This window comes from Rattus rattus, chromosome X (assembly GCF_011064425.1).
Source record: "Rattus rattus isolate New Zealand chromosome X, Rrattus_CSIRO_v1, whole genome shotgun sequence".
NCBI classification, from domain to species: Eukaryota; Metazoa; Chordata; class Mammalia; order Rodentia; family Muridae; genus Rattus; species Rattus rattus.
The window spans coordinates 110966103-110981064 of NC_046172.1; the positions used below are offsets into that span (position 1 = coordinate 110966103).

General features: G+C 37.7%; 1 protein-coding gene across 1 annotated transcript; it reads right to left on the minus strand.

Moving 5' to 3' along the window:
- Window positions 1–10992: 10992 nt before the first annotated feature.
- Window positions 10993–12330, minus strand: Actrt1 (actin related protein T1). The gene has a single exon (XM_032890484.1). It carries the CDS (start codon window positions 12217–12219, stop codon window positions 11089–11091), a length of 1131 nt encoding a protein of 376 aa, XP_032746375.1. The 5' UTR covers window positions 12220–12330; the 3' UTR covers window positions 10993–11088.
- Between the last annotated feature and the right edge of the window lie 2632 nt (window positions 12331–14962).

Sequence of the window (14962 nt, forward strand, 5' to 3'; positions counted from 1 at the left end):
TTCAGTACAGTATGAAAACTTTTCGACATTTGTATCAAATTACCCTTCAAATGACCTTTCAGAATCATGGATAGGAGACACTACATTAACAAGTTCTCCATCTATCATCCATATTTATTTTCTATGAACTATTTTGCTTTTTATCTCAAATTGCTGCCACAGGGCTGACATTTATGCCACACATGTAGTACTACAATTAGGTCTGGGCTGACTCTCATTGTTTCAGATTGTCTAGTTACAAGGAAGTGGATGGCATGATCTCATCTATTATACCCACAGAAACTCCTTGGACTTGACATATCCTATACCAAAACTCTGTCATGGTGTTCATTGCCAATTAGCTGCATCCAGAAACAATGAGCAACTGGACTGGGTTAAACAATTTCCATCTACATTGTACAAGAGAAAAATGTATAGTCACTCATGGGGCATAACTGATCATTGAATTAAGCAAAGATATTTTAACTATACCACTATATTATTTATATGTTTATTAGAAGCACAGAAATATTGGGTTTGGCTTTCACAATCTTTTACTTCGTAACTCTGGCTCAAGACAAATCTTTCCACATTGGATTTTGAGTCACACAAAAAAGAGACTTCTTTAAACCTGCTTTTTCTTTTTTTTTTTTTTTTTTATTAATTTGAGTATTTCTTATGTACATTTGGCAAACATCCCCTTCCCTCCCCCCCCTTCCTTATGGGTGTTCCCCTCCCCACCCTCCGCCCATTGCCGCCCTCCCCCTGACAGTCTAGTTCACTGGGGGTTCAGTCTTAGCAGGACCCAGGGCTTCTCCTTCCACTGGTGCTCTTACTAGGATATTCATTGCTACCTATGAGGTCAGAGTCCAGGGTCAGCCCATGTATAGTCTTTAGGTAGTGGCTTAGTCCCTAGGAAGCTCTGGTTGCAGCATTGTTTACATATGCGGAGTCTCAAGCCTTTCAAGCTCTTTCCAGTTCATTCTCTGATTCCTTCAACGGGGTCCCTCTTCAGTTCAGTGGTTTGCTGCTGGCATTCGCCTCTGTATTTGCTGTATTCTGGCTGTGTCTCTCAGGGTTCGATCCACATCCGCTCCTGTCGGTCTGCACTTCTTTGCTTCATCCATCTTGTCTAATTGGGTGGCTCTATATGTATGGGGTTACATGTGGGCAGGCTCTGAATGGGTGTTCCTTCAGTCTCTGTTTTAATCTTTGCCTCTCTCTTCCCTGCCAAGGGTATTTTGTTCCCTTTTAAAGAAGGAGTGAAGCCTTCATTTGATCATCCGCCTTGAGTTTCATTTGTTCCTAGCACTAGGGTAATTCAAGCATTTGGCTAATAGCCACTTATCAATGAGTGCATACCATGTGTGTTTTGCTGTGATTCGGTTACCTCACTCGGGATGGTATTTTCCAGTTCCATCCATTTGCCTATGAATTTCATAAAGTCATTGTTTTTGATAGCTGAGTAATATTCCATTGTGTAGATGTACCACATTTTTCTGTATCCATTCCTCTGTTGAAGGGCATCTGGGTTCTTTCCAGCTTCTGGCTATTATAAATAAGGCTGCGATGAACATAGTGGAGCACGTGTCTTTTTATATGTTGGGGCATCTTTTTGGCATATGCCCAAGAGAGGTATAGCTGATCCTCAGGCAGTTCAATGTCCAATTTTCTGAGAAACCTCCAGACTGATTTCAGAATGGTTGTACCAGTCTGCAACCCCACCAACAATGGAGGAAAGTGTTCCTCTTTCTCCGCATCCTCGCCAGCATTTGCTGTCACCTGAGTTTTTTGATCTTAGCCATTCTCACTGGTGTGAGGTGAAATCTCAGGTTGTTTTGATTTGCATTTCCCTGATGAAACCTGCTCTTTTCTTTTCAAATACCCCTGCAATTGCTTTAGTTCTGTAGGAACCCTATTTCAAGACAAGTACAACATTCAGATCTTCTAGACTCTAAAATCTAGAGTCTCCTCTACCTGGTAAATATCATCTTTTAACATGGAGCTCAGTGAAATTACTGATTCATCTTGCCAGTTCCATGGTTCCTGCTGAATCAAACAGTTAACTTTACTGTGAGCTCAGTCTTATTTGGTTCAATGAGCTTAATCAAACATCACCTCTTTCATGCCTAACTTTCTTTGTAATGTTTATGCTTCCTCTATTGTTGTCAATCATTTAATAATCATAGGACATGAACAAATTATATCCAATTTGCTTGTACAAATTAACTTCTCCAGAAACAATTTTGCTCTTATAGTCTCATTTTTGCTACCTTTTTCTTAAGTAGGGACGGGTAGTAATAATACTATGCTCCTCTGCATCAGCAGTACTCACATTGACACCAACCTCTTCATATTTCACATTCAAATGAGCCAGCCTGTGAGGGGCTTATTCACTTCTCATACTAAGGTTTTTCCCAATTAAACAGTTCAAAGTTGAAATATTCCTTCATTAACATAATTCCATCTACTGGGCCTTTACTAATATCTCCACCTGCATAAATTACCATAGATTTTTTCCATCCCTTTGTAGTAAAGATCAGTCTCAAGAGGTATTAGCTATGACATCTACCTCATTCCATCTTTTCTAACTGTCCCGTTGTTCTGAGAGGTTTGCAGTAGCTCTGTTTTCATTTCTGGAATAATTTTATGTTAATATACATCTGTTTATCTCCTCTTCAGTCATTATCCCAGTATCTTAATTATAATGACTTTTAATATCCTATATCAGCTTCAACATCACAGTTTCATTTCTGCATGGTATTGAATAGTCTTATGTGTGATCTTAGAGAAGTAAATGTTAAGATAATTTTCTCCTATATTATTTGCATTATAATTAGAATTTATTAGATTACAGATTATTTTGTAGGTTAAATACCTTCATAATTTGGAATGAATGTATTAAAAAATCAAGGCAGATTTAAAGTTTCCTTATTTCTTTCATAATTTTCAAAATTATTTCAAAATCTTCATAAAATTTCTGTACCAATAATTCCTTACAGTAATGTAAGATGTCATTATAAATGCCATTTCAAATTTTATTTTGTTTTTATTGTTACTTTTGTTTTATGCTCTTTAATTTTATTATTTTTATTTTCAATTTCAATTTAGTTATAGACAGTTAAATATAATATGCATACATGTCCAAAGTATAAAATATATTAAGAATCATGAAAGCATACTATCTCCTCATTTGTAAAGTTTTTGTTCACCACTTTTATTCAACATAAGATACAATGATTATTTTAAATGTGTTTATTTTTGTTTTACATATTCAATATTTAATAACTATAATTTCATATTACCAAAAGAGTAATATGTTATAACAAGTAGAAATTGTATATAAAATAAAAAATTCTCAATACCCTTCCTACCCACTTGCATATGTGTATTTTGACTTAATGAACTGCTCATATTTAACTATTCTTAAGTATTCTTAACTGTTTTGTATCAGAACCACGTTTGGTGAACATCTCTTAAAGATACAGACAGCAAATAGTTTAAAGTTTCATGTATATAGTCTTTATTAAAACTATTAGAATTGATATGGGTAAAATGAAGACATGTATACAAAATGTATAATTATAAATTATAAAGGCATAGTTGCTTTTTAATTTATCATGTTTTATAAAAATGACATAGCATAATGTCTGTTTAATGATGCTTATACAATGATTCAATACATTATAGCACACCAACAATGGAAAAATATGCTGTTTTCCAAAGTTATCTTGTTAATACATAGTTTTATATTAATTAGTTGATTTATTCTATTTGCAACCAAATATCAACCCTTCCTCTCTACTCCCCAGTACACCCTAATGTAAGTCCTCCCCCCATTCCCTTCAAAAGGGGAAGTATCTATGAGTTTCAACATCCGTCCCCCACTTTTTAGGTATGAATCTCTGTACCTTACCATTGAGTGTTAGGTGGAACCTCTTAGAGGACAGTTATGCTAGTCTCCTGTCTGCAAGAATAATAGAGTATCATTAACAAAGTCAAGGATTGGTTCTTACCCATGGGATAGGTCTCAATTTGGACCAGTGATTGCGTGGCCAATCCCTCCATCTCTGCTCTATCTTTGTCCCTGCACATCTTGTAGGCAGGCTACATTTTGGGTTGAAGGCTTACCAGAATGGGTATTTTTCCTTTCCACTGGGACTCATAACTGCTTCACAGGAAGTGGTTAATTTAGGATCTATATCCCCATTAGGAATCTCACCTAGAGTTCCCTCTTTAGAACCCCTGTCCCTCTCCCAATCCCAGGTCTCTAGTACATCCTAGAGATTGCCCCCTCCACTAGCTGATGTCCCTTCTTCATTCCAAGAATGGAGGAGTAGTTCAATATATGGAAATCTATCAATGTAATCCACTATATAAACAAACTCAAAGAAAAAAAACACATGACCATCTCATTAGATGCTGAAAAGCTTTTCACAAAATACAACACCCACTGATGTTAAATGTATCAGGAATTCAAGATTCATGTGCATATATATTAAAAGCCATATACAGCAAACCAATAGCCAACATCAAATTACATAATTGATAAACTCAAAACAACCCCATTAAAATCAAGGACAAGACAAGGCTACCCACACTCTAGTATAGTATTCAAATTTCTAGCCAGAGCAATTAGACAACAAAAATTGATCAAAGAGATACAAATTGGAAGGGTGGAAGTTGAGATACCACTATTTGCAGATACTATGATATTATGCATAAGTTACCCCAAAAATTCTACCAGAAAGCTCGTACATAGCTGATAAACTACTTCAGCAAAGTGGCTGTACATAAAATAAACTCAAACCAGTAACCATTATTTACTAAAAGGATAAAAGGTCTGAGAAAGACATTAGGGAAACAACACTCTTCACAATAGTCACAAATAATATATCTTGGCGGGATTCTAACCAAGCAAATGAAAGATCTGTATGACAAGAACTTCAAATCTCTGAAGAAAGTAATCAAAGTAGACTTCAGAAGATGGAAAGATCTACTATGCTCATGGACCTGCAGGATTAATATAGTAAAAATGGTCATTTTTCCAAAAGCAATCTACAGATTCAATGCAATGCCCATCAAAATTCCAACTCAATTCTTCATGAACTTAGAAAGAACAATTCTCAAATTCTTCTGGAATAACAAATAACCTAGGATATGGTAAACTATTCTCAACAATGAGAGGTCTTCTGGGAGAATCACCATCCCTGACCTCAAGATATAATATAGAGCAGTAATCAAAAAAGCGCCTTGGTATTGTTACAGGAAAAGGCAAGTAGATCAAGGTAATGGAATTGAAGACACAGAAATGAACCACCACACCTACAGTCACTTGAATTTGGCAATGAAGCTAAAACCTCCCAGTGAAAAACAGACAATATTTCAACAAATGATGCTTGTTCAACTGGTGGTTTGCATGTAGAAGGATGCAAATTGATTTATTCTTATCTTCTTATACAAACTTCATGGTCAAGTGGAACAAGGACCTCCACATAAAACCCAATACACTTAATCTAATAGAAGTTTAGTGCAGAAGAGCCTAGAATAATTGGGTACAGGGAAAAACTTCCTGAACAGAACACTTATGGCTAATGCTTTAAGAGCAACAATCTACAAATGGATCCTCATAAAATTGAAAAGCTCATATAAAGCAAAGGATACTGTCATTAGGACAAAATGGCAAACCACACATTGAGAAAAGTTGTTTACCAACTCTACATCTGATAGGGGGCTCATATCAAAAATATATAAAAACTTAAGAAGGTAGATTCCAGAGAACCAAATGTCCCTATTGAAACGTAAAGAGCTAAATAGAGAATTCTCAACCTAGGAATCTCCAATGGCCGAAAAGTTCCTAAAAAACAAACAAACAAAAAATTCAACATCCTTAGTCATCAGGAGAAGGTAAATCAACACAACCCTGAGAGTTCAACTCACACCAGCAGAATGGGTAAGATCAAAAATGCACATGACAGCAAATATTGGTGAGGACGTGGAGAAAGAGGAACATTCCTCCATTGCTGGTGGGGCTGAAAGCTTGTAAAACCATTTCAGAAATCAGTCTGGTGATTCCTTAGAAAATTAGACATAGTACTACCTGAGGACCAAGCTATACCACTCCTGGGCATACACCCAATTGATTCTCCAACATATAACAAGAAGGAATTCTCCACTATGTTCATAACAACCTTATTTATAATAGTCAGAAGCTGGAAAGAACTCAGATGTCCTTCAATAGAGGAATGGTTACAGAAAATGTGGTACATATACACAATGGTATACCACTCAGCTACTAAAAACAATGACTTCAAGGAAATTATTAAGCAATGGATGGATCTATATAAATATCAACCTGAGGATGCAACCTAGACACAAAAAGAACACACATAGTATGTAATGCACTAGCGGATATTAGCCCAAAGCTGACAATGCCCATAGTACAACCCACAGACCATAAAAAGTGTAGAAGGAAGGGAGACCAGGTTGTGGATGCTTCAGTCCTGAATTGAGGGGTAAAAGGACGATTAAGGAAGGTAATGAAAGGTTACCGAAGCAAAGAAATGAGGGGATGAAAATAAATGTGAAGTATCAGGAACTGCAGGATATGAGTTACAAAGGGCTTCAGAAAATCTAACAAAATATGTAGTAGCAGGGGTTGATGAGGAATCAAGCATAGCCACCAGAGTGTCCTAGACATCATGGAAACAATGAAGTTCCCAGAATCTAATGGGGTGCTTTAGCCAAATTGCACAGAGAAGGGATAGGTAGAACATGTTGACACCAACTCCATTAGATAGGCATGGCCCCTGGTTGAGGGATGAGGCCTCCTTTCCATCTCAAAGTTTTTAACCCATAAATGTTCCTGTTCAAAGGAAGAACAGAGACTAAAAATGAACAGAGACTGAAGGAAGGGTCAACCAGTGACTGCCCCACCTGGGTAACCATCAGGTCTGCAAACAACAAACCCAACACTGTTGCTGTGGTCAACAAGAGCTTGCTGACAGGAACCTAGTGTGGTAGTTCCAGAGGAAGCCTGGCTAAAAACTTAACAATGCAGATGTGGATGCTTGGAGCCACCCATTAGACTGAGATCATGGAAACAGGTAGAGGAGCTGGAGGAAGGACTGGAGGAGCAGAGGGGAACTACAACCCCATTGGAAGAACAACATAAGCTGGCCTGGCCACCCAGTTCTCCCATAGTCTCGACCACCAAACAAGAAGTGTACCTGGAGGGACCTATGGCTCCAGACACATGTGTAGAAGAGGATGGCCTTGCCTGATAGCAAGGGAGGCCCTTGGTCCTAGGAAGACTTGATGCCCAAGTGTAGGGGGATGCTGGAGTAGTGGGGCAGGAGAGTGTGGGTCGGTTGGGGAGCACTCTTATATTGGCTAAGGGTAGGGGGTGAGCGGATATGATATGGGGGGTTGGTGGAGGATTAACTGTGAAGTGGGATATCTTGGGATGGGTGGTTGGTGGAGGATGTATCTGGGAAGTAGTATATCATTTTTAGATATAAATGAATGGAATGATTAATGTAAAGTAAAACAAAATACATTTTAAATGTTAACCTTCCCAGTTTCTCCTCCAAAACTCCCCTCATCCCCTCCCCTGGGTCCCCTGCTTCTTGAGGGTGCTTAATAACTGCCCAACCATCATGCTCAGTGCCCTAAGCATTCTCACCCTGGGTCATCAAGCCTTTATAGGACCAAGAGGCTCCCCTCACAGTGATTCCTGATAAGGCAATCCTCTACCACATATCCAGCTAGAGCCATGAGTTCCTCCATGTGTACTCTTTCTCTGGTGGTTTAAACACTGGAAGCTTTGGAAGGGAAGCTAGTTGTTTGATATTGTTGTTCTTCCTATGGGGTCGCAAACTCCTTCAGTCCTTAAAATCCTCTATCATCATCATGAGATGTGATTTTAGATTAGAATCTTGCTTTTCAGGTGTGTTGTTGTATCCAGGACCTGGTGTGGTGAAAAAACTCGTTCCGATGATGCCAAGTAGCATTGGTTTCTCTTGCTTATGTTCTTGCACTTGCCTCTAGCCATCTGCTTATCTCTGATATTAGCAGGTCTTGCTGTCTCTGACTAGATCTTGTACCTTCTGTGAGCCTGTTAGCTTAGGTGTGTCAGCACTCCTGGAGGACAAGTCATCTCAGGGTAGGATTGGGGTACAGAGTGCTGTGGCACAGGGTCAGCTCCTGGGTGCAGATGAAAACCTGGGAGCTTAGATTTGTCAGTACTCCTTGGGGTCAAGGTATTACTGGCTGTTATCTACTCTTATCAGCCCTTAAAATCTGCCTCTTCCATAATTTCTCACAGTTTCCATGTGCTCTTATATTTTCAATAACCTACTGAGTCCAGTTGGTAATACCCATATACTAGCAGGTGGACAGTCATTCACTGGAGTATAGCCAATGCCATACTCCTGAACAAAACTAACATCCCACCAGTAGATATCAACTGTCATTTTTTTGACCTAAGGATAGGTCCTCCTAACTTCTTACCCTACCCACAACGGAATGTTTATCAGCTTGATCTTGTGCAGATAACAATAGCTTGTTTTGAGTTCAATGGTATGGTTGTACTTTCCAGAAGATATTTTTTCACAGTAACTCTCCCTGTTTTTTAGATCTTAGAATAATTTCATTTCTTCATTTGGGATGCTTTATGATCCCTAGGTGTAGAAGGTGTTACAAAGATGTGTTAATTAGGACTGAGTACTCTATAGTCACTTATTTACTATACCTCCACCAGTTCTGTGTCTCTGTATTAGCCATTGTTTACTATAAAATGTATTTTCTTTAAGAAATGAGAGGAGTAATATATGCATATAATGATATGCATTTAGAAGTCTTTTTATTTGATAGTATGTTCATTTAGCAAAGTAATAAATTAGTTCCTATCTATCAGTACAAGCTGTTGCAGATATTTACTCTTGGTTGTGTAGCTGATCTTGATGTTAAACTTTACTGCTGAGGGCACCATATAAATAGCACAGGGAGAAATAAAGTTGGCACTAACCCATGAACTTCCTTCCTGGTGATAATTCTTCATAGTACCAGAAGGCAATAAACAGGCTCCTGAAGGAGAAAAATTCTCAGCAAGCTTATTCTGTCATAAACCTTGTGAGCTATTATAACTACTGATATGAAACAACATGTCCATGGACATAGTAGTGGGGTGAAAGCTATGGGAGTAACCAGTGGCTTTTGGATTTAATGCCTGATCCATGGGAACAAACTTGTTCCTAGTTCTGCTAACCTGAAGAAAATCTTAAAAATGGAAAAACTACACAGTACTTTTAAAAATCCATTCAAAAGTAATTAGTAACTCATGATGCCTACTCTCATAGCTTCAGTTGGCCACTTGACTCACCTAGGAAAAAGAAACCTAAATTCAGGAATTGCTGCTATCAGATTGCCGTAGTTGTGTTGGTGGGCCATTTTATTAATTGCTAATTCCTGTAGAAAGCTCTGATGACTGTGGGTAGTACCATTCTTGAGCAGGTGGTCTTCTACTGTATAAGGAAAATAGCTCAGCAGGTCAGGCAGAGCAAGCCATTAAATAGTGTTATTCTTTGGTCTATGCTTCAGTTCTTTCCTCTGTGTTTCTATCTTGAACTGCTTTGTCTTTCCTTGATGTGAATTCTAACCTGTAAGATGTAATAAACCCTTACCTTCCCCAATTGGTTTGTTCAATTGGTTTGGCCTCTAAGGACCCTTCCTTGCATGTGTGTGCTGCATAAACATCCACTTGGGCACACACATAAAATAAAATAAATATTTAAAAAAATTAGGGGCATAAATAATTAAAACATGGAATCAGTGACAGATTTAATTTTATTTTATTAAATGCCAAGGAATGATGGCATGATTACCCCCACCAATACTCCTATTTATAGGAGTCCCCAGAGTTTGGTGATCCTTAAAAGCATTTTCTTTGCACCACAAATGCCCCGTACTCCTTGAAATCTTCAGCAGTGACCCACATCTGCTTAAATGTTGTCAAGGATGTCATGACAGATCCACCAATCCAACAGAAAGCAAACTAGAACACTCATACATTCTAAACTTATCTCCAAATGTTTATATGGAATAAGTGTTAATTTATATTTATACATGAAAATAAGCAAAATTGTATGTATATAATTTTTCCTTTTATGATAGCAGAAATTTCATTGTTTTCTTTACAGAAGTGGATTTTGTACTGCATCTCTCCATAATGTTTGTGGAAAATACATAGTTACTGAAAATAAGTGTTTATAATTTATTCAACAGTTACTTCATTGGAATATATTATATATTTCTAGCATTCTACTTCTTATGAAAATTAGGAAACCGATATCCTTGAAACTAAAACAAAAACTGATCATCTGGGAGCATAGAGCATCTTTTAAGGAGCTTTAAGCTAATGGGAATTTATGAGCCCACCTATTTAGTTGCCTCACTTCTTAAAACATTAGCTATCAATTCAAAACTTGATTTGATACATAAGGTGTAGGGTGCTATTGTTACTTCTACTTTATTTCCACTCTTTACTTAGATGTTTTTTGTATGTACTAAGAACTAGGATTTATGAGAATGCAATTTGAAACAGATTCATAGGACGCTAATCAGCAAGCTTTCTATGTATAAGGTCCCAGAACCTGTTATTGCATACCTACTAAATGCTTATTTGAACAATTTACATCCTCTTTCTGAGAAAACAACATATTTAAAAGACCTATAAGAGAGGGAAGACATATGTAATACAACAAATATGGATAACTGGAGAGATGACTCAGAGGCTGAGTGCAGAGGACATGGGTTTGTCCCTCTGCATCCAAAATTGGTTACTCCCAACCACCAGTAACTCCAAAGATAAGGAATCTGATGCTGTTTTCTGGCCTCTAAGGACCCTTCCTTGCATGTGTGTGCTGCATAAACATCCACTTGGGCACACACATAAAATAAAATAAATATTTAAAAAAATTAGGGGCATAAATAATTAAAACATGGAATCAGTGACAGATTTAATTTTATTTTATTAAATGCCAAGGAATGATGGCATGATTACCCCCACCAATACTCCTATTTATAGGAGTCCCCAGAGTTTGGTGATCCTTAAAAGCATTTTCTTTGCACCACAAATGCCCCGTACTCCTTGAAATCTTCAGCAGTGACCCACATCTGCTTAAATGTTGTCAAGGATGTCATGACAGATCCACCAATCCAAGCAGAATAGCATCTGTCTGGAGAAGCTGTGATCTTGATAGGGGTTCCCTCAAAAGCCAGAACTTCTAGTTCTTTCAGGAGTCTATCCTGAAGCCCAGGAAACAGTGTGGTCCCTCCAGAAAGCACAATCTCGGCAAACAGAGTCTCCTGGATATCAGTGTCACATTTCATGATGCTGTTGCAGACCATTTTTGAGATTCCTAAATCATGAATACCTAGATGGTCAGGTGTAAAAAGAACTTCAGGCACCTGGCAGAGGTGGTCACTCATCTGGATGGTATTCCCATCTGGCAGCTTGTATTCACTTACGGACCGCTGATAGCACTTTTCTGAATCTTTAGAGGCCCAGGAGACAGTACATAACTTCTCTTTAATATCATCTACCACTGCTTTGTTGAGGATGCAGGGGAAGGTGTAGCCTTTAGCAAGAAGGAGTCGGGTGAGGTGTTCTGTGATATCTCTCCCTGCTACGTATAGCTTGGTGATAGCACGAGGAAGAGAGTAGCCTTCATAGATTGGAACAGTGCAAGTAACCCCATCTCCACTGTCCAGTACCAGGCCAGTGATACAGGCAGAAGCACACAGGGCTCCTACTGCATGGTTGCAAAGGTACAAGGCAGGTACATTAAATTTCTCAAACATTATTTCTGTGGTCTTCTCTCGGGTTTCTCGTGGGTTCAAGGAAGGTTCAGTCATGAAAACTGGCTGTTCATTGGGTTTCACTCCTAACTCCCACTCAAAAAGGTCCTTCCACAGTTTTTCCATGTCATCCCATCTAGTTACCAGTCCACGCTCAATAGGATAGTGTAGGTATAAACCGTCATACATGCACTGGGCTTCTTCTCCCACAAAGTATCTTTTCCGATTGGATCTTGCAGATGGGATGTTGAATTTTGGGTGGCCAACAACGGAGTTGATGACATGACGGGGTACAATCTCTCCTGAAATTCCAACTTTACAGAGTCCAGAACCATTGTCAAATATCACGGCAGGATTATCTAATCTAGCTGTATTAAGCATGTCTGGATTTGATCTTTTATACGCCAGCAATAGAATGTTTAGTTGGACCACTCAGAAGAATGAAAAGTACCTGAGTTGTTACCAGTCCACCAGAGGAGCAGGTCCTTAGCCCATGAATGTTGTCCCCTTCTGGTCATCCAGAGTCTACTGAGAGACACTTTCAGGGACAGTTTTTCCTTATGTCATAATGGTAGCCATGGCAATATCTGTATGCCTTCAGAATAGAGATGTAGGATGGTGGTTATCTCTGAGCCAACACTTCATTTGGTGAGAGATGAAATATTAGAGACACGTCACCTCACATCACATCTTGTAAGTAGCCTATGAGCTCAAGTGAGAGGCTTAGTTTTAGAATAAACTAAAGTAGAATGTTCCAGAATTAAGTCTTTAATTGTTTCTTTTTATGTGTTTTTATTAAAAATAAATTTTTTCTCACATAATACATCCCAGTCAGTTTCTCCTCCGTCTACTTCTCCTAGCTTCCCCCGACCTTCCTTCTCCAGATTTACCCTTCCTCCAATTCCTTTTAAGAAAAAAGCATGTCTTGATGACGGCCAGCCTGGACCAAACAATATAAAGTAAGACAATGTGAAAGGTTTCATATTGTGACTGGACATGACAACTCAGTAAAAGGAAAAGTGTCTCTAGAGCAGGCAAAAGAATGAGAGATGCACCCACTCCCACTGGTAGGTTTACAAGAATACCAAACAGCTATAACATATAGGCAGATGACCTAGTGTAGACCCATGCAGGCTCAGGGCTTTCCATTTCTCTTTTTCTGAGCCCATGTGATTCAGTGGGCCATGTTTTCCTAAAAGACTATAGAAGTCAGAAGGTATGAAGGACACTAGCCTTCTCTCTTCAATGAATATGAAAGTAAAATATACTTTCAACATGTACATTTTCTGAATATGTATTAGACAATATAAAATTAGTATATTTTATAATATGGTACATAATATACAGTATTGTTGGCAATGGCTCACGAACTATGTATTGTACATATTATATAGTATATAATAATAAATGTCTAATACTTTAAAACATATATAAGTATATAATACATTAAATACAGGATATGTTATATATTCTTGAATATATACATGTGTATATGCACATATATATGTAGGCATATAAAATTTGATATATATTTGCATACATATATTTATATATGTTTGCATATACATAAGTATTTGTAATTTAGAAAATGCTTTGTAATCTATCTAGTTTTTTGTTTTGTTATTGAAAAAGTCTCATGTAGGTCATTCTCTCCTTAATATTACCACATAGCCAAGGGCAGCCTTGAGCTTCTGATCACCTTATTTATTACCACCTAAGTTCTCTGACTGCAACTGAATATCACCACACATAGTTCAATAAATCGTGGTTTAAATAACAAAACTATAATAACACACGTAATTGTTTTTATTGTAGTTAAAATGCCCTAATACCCACCATCTTCAACCTTTTAAACTCTATGTGAATTAATTCTGTTCATATAGTATTTTATTTATTGAATTTTTGCTGACAATTTTATATATGTTCATAACCAAGTTTAATTACTCTCACCTTCTACCCTCTGTTATCACCATTCCATCTCTGTCAACTCTCCCTCTTTCCTATAGATTTCTTCCCACATTAATGGCTTTTTTCTTTATTAGTTTTGTGTGTGTTTTCATGAATTTAAGACTCTCCATTGGTGCTTGATAGGCTCACCAGTATGGCCACAACTGAAAATAATGACTCATCTACTCCCACAAGCTTTTAGTAACCGATATTTCAGTATGCAGGGATAGAACCTCTATGTGCTCCTCCCCTACTCCTAATGATGTCTGATTTTGACAAGCCCTTTCTTTCTCAGTCCTCATGCAGGTAACCACAAATGAAGTGAGTTCAAGTTGCAGTGTCTGTGTTATACTCAAAAGTTGACATTTTGTAGATATTCTCACAATGTTTTGGATTATGCATGCTTTCTATCTGCTCTTCAGTTCCATATATGTAGAAATGTAACCTTAGAGGTAAGCAAATACCTTGTTATGGGTAAGCACTGAACCATAACTGACTCTTAGCAACTGAGTATCCATGAATCTTTGCATTCAAAATATTTCAACACAAAAACAGGCTTCCCTGGGTAAGAGAGAGAATACCATTAATAGTAGAAACAAAGATACTCTGAAAGCAGTTTGATGCTGTGTCAGTTTACTTTAATAAACATAGTAAGTTTCCTAATCCCAGGGGTTGTGAATTCCACATCCATATGGTTTTGAGTTGGTTACAAATTTGTGTAACACTGCAGTCCACTCATATCCAGTCAGAGAGCAGCTGTTTACTGGCATAACATTTTTGCCACTATTGCAAAACAGGCACATCTTGCTTGATAGGGTCCACAAATGGATAAGTATTGACTGTTTCTTCCACTCATAGCCTCAATAGACCATAAAAACTATGAATATTACAATAGTCACCAGGAAGGAAAGATCTAGCTTCATTTTATCATCATAAACAGAGTTTGAACATCTAATTATGATTGGAAACTGTGATGGTCAGTGGTGTTTTTGTAAATTACTATTTCTTTCATTGAGGATCCCTTACATGTATACTATGAAATATTATAATGTTCACCCATATTATTCACTTAAAGTCCCTCTTGATCTTCCTCTAATGCACAAACTGATACCCTCCTTGTTTTTCTTATTTTAGTAAAACAAAAATGTCCATTAGTACTACTCATACAAGCATAATT